At 38.6% G+C, this 6,080-nt stretch overlaps 1 protein-coding gene across 2 annotated transcripts in view; it reads left to right on the top strand.

The window, feature by feature from the left end:
* Positions 1–510: 510 nt before the first annotated feature.
* The window catches only part of ret (ret proto-oncogene receptor tyrosine kinase), a 31,583-nt gene continuing 26,013 nt past the window's right edge, over positions 511–6,080 (top strand). Inside the window, exon 1 of one of the 2 annotated variants that reach the window (XM_036981853.1) lies at positions 511–847. In XM_036981853.1, the coding sequence (XP_036837748.1) occupies positions 784–847 (64 nt within the window). In that variant the 5' untranslated portion in view covers positions 511–783. The remainder of the gene's footprint in view (positions 848–6,080) is intronic. The other variant, XM_036981852.1, reaches the window with a different exon arrangement.

The raw sequence follows: 6,080 nt of genomic DNA, 5'->3' as shown, positions 1-6,080 counted from the left end.
CAGTGAAATGCTTACTTAAAAGCCCTTAACCAACAATGCAGTTTTAAGAATAATACGCCTAAATAAAAAAATAGATAAGTAAAATATATATATATATATACAAAAAAATACAATATTAAGAGCAGCAGTAAAATAACAAAAGCGAGGCTATATACAGGGGGCACCGGTACAGAGTCAATGTGCGGGGGCACCGGTTAGTCTTGGCCATAGACCTATCAAGACCTGTATTCTACCATTAAAGTAAGGTCTAATAATGTCCAATAATCCTAGACATATGACATAAGCATATTTGGAAAATTAACTTCACAAATAGGAGGCATGAGGTGAGAAGTAAAAAGCACAGCACTTTTGAGATGTTTTTCATTAGCACTAATAGGAAAATGAGTGTGGGGGGGGGGGGGGGGGGGGGGGGTGTTAATGATTTGACATTCTGTGATATATATATATATATTTGTTTTGTGTGGGGAGATGCTATCGCGTACAGTGTGCTGCTCCGGCTGGACTGAAAAAATACATCGCTGAATATTAGCTTGATTTAAACCTCCCCCTGCACTGCTCGCTACAGACGGTCAAGCAGCAAAAGCTGCAGAGACCAGCCCAATGGGACAGGCACTCCGTCAATGTACTTCATTGTTTGCCCGGAGGAGCTGTGTGCGGGAAAACTAGTACAGTACTCTTGCTTACGTTTTTATCCATAGGTTCTCTACCGTTATTTTATACCAGTGGTCTCTACGCGTGATTTTTGATTATTCATCCTGCAACTTTCACTTATGATTGGCGATTATGGGGCAAACGTGTGGTTTCTCTCTGGGAAACATCGTTTTGGTCCTCCTGCTGTTGTGTGAAGGTAAGGGTCAGCCTCAATTAGCCTCTATCGCATCTCATGGTTTTCTGGGAATGGAGTTTAAATCTATCTAAATACGCGTGCGTTTATCTGAATGAACAACATAGCCTAGTTTGCATGTAGCAAGCATGTAGTTTACCTTTGTTATTATTCAAATTCGTTTCACCTTACAGAATAGGTGGATTTGACTTAATTTCAGATGAAATCAGATGGAAATATACGTAGTCAAACGAAACGTTATTGTCGCTGTGTGATTTATGAAGGGCCGTGCATAAACGTGCGTAAAGCTTGTTCGTGGCTGAACGTTTTAACTTAGCTTAGTTATAGTGACTTAAACAAGCATGTCCATTTAGCTTAGTTATAGTGACTTAAACAAGCATGTCCTAGTTGGAGTGTAGCCAATCATTGTTTGTCCTCTCGTCAGCATCAATTCTCAGGGCATCTTGTTCATAATTCATAGTCAAGATGATATACAGAGATTGATGTGACTAATGTCAATTCGAATAAATGTTCACGAAATGTCAAATCTCAATTCCAAATATCTTGCTTCTTATGCAAGCAAATACAGTACGTTCGTTCCTAACACATTACTAAGACGTGAAGTCCCATGACTTAACATTCACGGCAAATTCAATGGCATATGTATAGTCTAAAATGGACTAAAACGCGTATGCCATTTGATTCGTTTGGGGATTTGAATGGGATTCAGAGAGTATTTATAACAGTAACATGTTATAAGACAACAGGCATGCTGCTGGCATATAGTATAAATACATTGTCCTTTCCGTTCGTGATATGCATGGCATGGCACATGGCCTCCGTGAGTAAAATGCATACAGCTATATACCATAATATTATAATCCCATTCACAATCCCACTGCCCAACTGTACTAACACTCTACCCCCAACCAGACTATATTTATAGTCTAACTCATGGCTCAAGTGTTTGTAAATCGCAGTGTGTGGCCAGAGCTCTGAAGCAGAAAGGTTGTTTAACTATAGACCATTGTGTATAAGTATTGATAGAAAAACTAATATATTTATCAAAATTTAGAGCACATAAACTGTTCATATAAAAGTCAGTTTAGCATTTTTTCTTTTTAAGTGTAATTATAGTAAGGCTACTTTGAATTGAGGGAGTGAAAAAAAAACATCAGCCAATATAGCTAGATCTATTTCATTCACTTTTGAGAGTATGGGAATTAATGTGTTACGTAATCACCCATGGGAGAGTTTGTAAAAAATGATGAATTAAGTACTTCAGTTGTCATAGTTGTGTAAATGTTCTTTGGTTATTTTTCACAGTGGCAGCAGTTGGCATTTAGTAATGCTCTACAGAATGTACCACTTTGCCTTTATATTGTCTTCAGTCCGCAGGGGATATCTGTAAACTAAACTCGCAATAAATCACACCCAAATGATTTTGAGGAGCTGGAACAACGATAAGTGGCCTATATGGCCTATTACAGTGTCGTAAAAATGTGCAGATTGAAACAGAAATGGCCCTATACACTACCCTGTTTTGAACCAATGTCCCCGCGTTTCTTAGGCCTATGAAATGATGTGTTGTTTATCAAATTGAGTAGGCCTAAACTAGATTTCGAGAGTCAATAGTACGTTATTTTGAAGGCCCCAGTCCTAATTGCATAGGTGTTGAATACAGCATCCGGCAGGCTAGACGTGAGCATTGGATGGATTCTACACCTGCTCGTTGGTCGGAACAAAAGCCACGCGCCCGGTGACGGTCTGAGGGCAGGTGTGCGGCAGGTGCACCAGTCTCTGGGCAAACACTGCATGTTTGTTTTCTGATGAGAAAGTACAGGCAGTTAAACAACTGAACCAACCCACCGTTCTAATAGCAAATGCGTCCTATAACGCATAACTAAAGACAGGGCAGTAAATTACATTTTTTTTTCATGATAGTAGGTCAATGATGGATTGGCCACTGATGGTGACAACAATACGGTTAGATGAGGGTCATCCATAAGAGGACATGACTGTTACTTGGAAAACAGTGGAGAGATGGAACTACAACATGTGTTTTGATGGGAAAACAATGTCTTTTGATTGAGTTTGACTGTAATTATTTGTCACGTAATCATTCATAATTTAGTGAAGTGGGCCTACTAATGATATCCAACCTGTAAGTTAGATGGAATTTCATACAGGTAAAAAGTGATTTGCCAAATGCAGACACTAACTATTTCAGATGATATTAAAACAAAGCAAACTTCAACCACATTAAAGCCACAGCAATTACAATAGCTTTTTATTGAACATTAATCTATTTATATGATTTATCTATACAGGAATTCTGCTTTAAATCATGAGCCTTTGTAGAGATGGATATTTGAACAGTTAACAGTCATGTTCTAATTATTGTAATGATACCTTGGACAATATGGCCACCCCAAGTTATCAATAACTGGTATACTGAACAAAAACATAAATGCAATAGGCAACTATTTAAATTATTTTACTGAGTTACAGTTCATATAAGGTTCTCAGTCAATTAAAGTATATTCATTAGGCCCTAATCTATGGATTTCACATGACTGGGAAGGGACGCAGCCATGGGTGGGATGGGAGGGCATAGGCCCAACCACTTCGGAATGAGTTTTTCCCCTCAAAAGGGCTTCATTAAAGACAGAAATACTCCTCAGTTTCATCAGCTGTCCGTGTGGGTGGTCTCTGAAGATCCCGCAGGTGAAGAAGATGGATGTGGAGGTCCTGGGCTGGTGTGGTTACACGGTTGTGAGGTCGGTAGGACATACTGCCAAATTCTCTAAAATGACGTTGGAGGCGGATTATGGTAGATAAATAAACATTGAATTCTTTGGCAACAGCATGCCAATTGTACGCTCCCTCAAAACTTAGGGAAATTGTGTCGTGTGACAGAACTGCACATTTTAGAGTGGGCTTTTATTTTCCCCAGCACAAAGTGCACCTGTGTAATGATCATGCTGTTTATTCAGCTCATTAGCCACACCTGTCAGGTGAATGGATTATCTTGGCAAAGGAGAAATGTTCACTAACATGGATGTAAACAAATTTGTGCACGGAATTTGAAAGAAATATGCTTTTTGTATGTATGGAGAAATTCTGGGATCTTTTATTTCAGCTCATTAAACATGGGACCAACACTTTACATGCTGCGTTTATATTTTTGTTCAGTATACATGGTTCCTGCTGGGGTAATCAAACAAAGGAAATTGGCGCTCAATGCTCCTGTAATGGCCATCAGTGTTTTGAAATGGTGGCTGGTTGGAGAGTTTGTGCACGTACATGTACAGGAGGTGTACAGATCGAGAAGCGCATGCAAAATGTCTGCTGGAAATCAGTATTATTTTAGCATGACGTGAAGGCTAAAATTGTATTTCTATTCAAACACTCCAAAATCTGATATCTGTGTATATTTCCATACACGTCATGAAAGCGGTGACTACACAGGTGGCCTAAAGATGAACACTTTTTTTGATTTATCACGTAGTCCAGCTCTGTCACATTTGTGGTCATGTAATATATGATTCAGATCGACGGACTTAAAATGTTTGCTAGGATCACTGTGTTCTCTCTCGTGTACACTTAGCTACCTGTGTACACTTAGCTACCTGTCTACACTTAGCTACATGTCTACACTTAGCCTATTAATGTGTATAAAAAAATTCAATAAAAACATTTATTTTCCTTTATTATTTTCCCCTAACCCTACCATCCCTCACCTATTTAGAGTACATCAATGGACAATAACACTTAGGCTTCTACTTCCAGCTTATACAGACTATATATATTTTACGGACACAGTATATTTTACATTAGTTATCTTTTGTTTGCTTTTAGTCCCATCCGTCAGCTCCCCTCAACCCCTCCCATCTATCTCTGAAGAGCTATTAATGTGTTATTGTCCTCAGTGAAAAATGTACCGTATTTCCTGAGCAAACCGCTCCTATACTTTGGGAAATATTATATATCCAGAATCTTTGCGTATTAAATATATATAATTATAAGTGTTTCAAAAGTTCAGGTTACTAAGATGAGCAAAATGTTAGGACGTTAGGCCCTCATCTTTCATGAAAAACAATAAATGTAAAGTCATCTGGAGAATTTCCCCAATCCTTTCCATAATTTGACAACAATTGTCTGGTGGAAACAAATGTGTGAAATCACCATCAGGGAGCTGAGGGTAGCCTACTGTTATGACCAAAGGGTTGCACGGTCAATGTTCGAGGTTCAGGTGAGTTGACCCTTTTCAGGGGAAAAGGTTACCACTGACAGAACATCAATCAGTCACCTGTAGGAAGTAGGAACATGGTGCATCCCATAAGTAAAGAGACATGGATGTTTTAGGTATAAAAACATTGATCTGTAGATCTGCTGTTTTGACCTTATTACCCCTATTTGTAGCCCTGGGAGGACCTCTAACCCTTGAAACGCTATCCCAAGTGGTAATCCCTAGTGATTGGCTCCCTACACCTCCCACAGGAAGTTCTGTTTAGCGGACAGTTCACCTGGTTCTCCTCCTTGCATTAGCACAATCATTTTCATCAGCATCCATTGCTTTTGAGAAGGACCAGACCAATACATCTAATTTGATACATGACACTATTTGATTTAGGCCTTTATTACATTATATGATTTAGTTAAGCTTGTGTCTTGGGTTGCTTATGGATGCATTCTAAATCTTCTACATTTTCTGCTCTTGCTGTCAGTGCGTTTTCTTTTAGTATAATTGGAAGAAAATAAAAAACATGGTGCAAAAACGTATTTGTTAGAGTGCTACCCCATTTCTTTCCTTTTATTCCAGTCATAGTTTGGTTTATGGGATTTTTTCTGTGGTGAAAATGTACGCTATAGAACGTGCACTATAGGAGCGAAACCAAGCCAAAATGTTGAATGTCAGTTCCCCACATCAACAAATGTTACTTCAATGTTACTTGCAATGTTTTGGAGATAAAAGCTCAGCTCTGCTCTACTCTTGGGTCAATGAGGACCTTTTCCCATAGGCAGTAGTTTGCATGTGTAGGAGTTGATACACTGTCCTCAGAGTATCAGCATATTGTGGTAACACACAATGTATTACCTACATTTGATGTTCTATCGACATGTTTTGCTTAGCTATAGGAATTGTTTTGAAACATACATTCTTTTTTATATGGACTCCAGTTTTACCAGTGTATTTAGATATTTTACTGTATTCATATTATGTACGTGTACTGTTATAGGTAATCCTAGTCAC

This window comes from Oncorhynchus mykiss, chromosome 1 (genome assembly GCF_013265735.2).
Source record: "Oncorhynchus mykiss isolate Arlee chromosome 1, USDA_OmykA_1.1, whole genome shotgun sequence".
Classification (NCBI taxonomy): Eukaryota; Metazoa; Chordata; class Actinopteri; order Salmoniformes; family Salmonidae; genus Oncorhynchus; species Oncorhynchus mykiss.
Note: the sequence above shows the minus strand (reverse complement) of the source record. Positions and strands in the feature narration are given on the sequence as shown.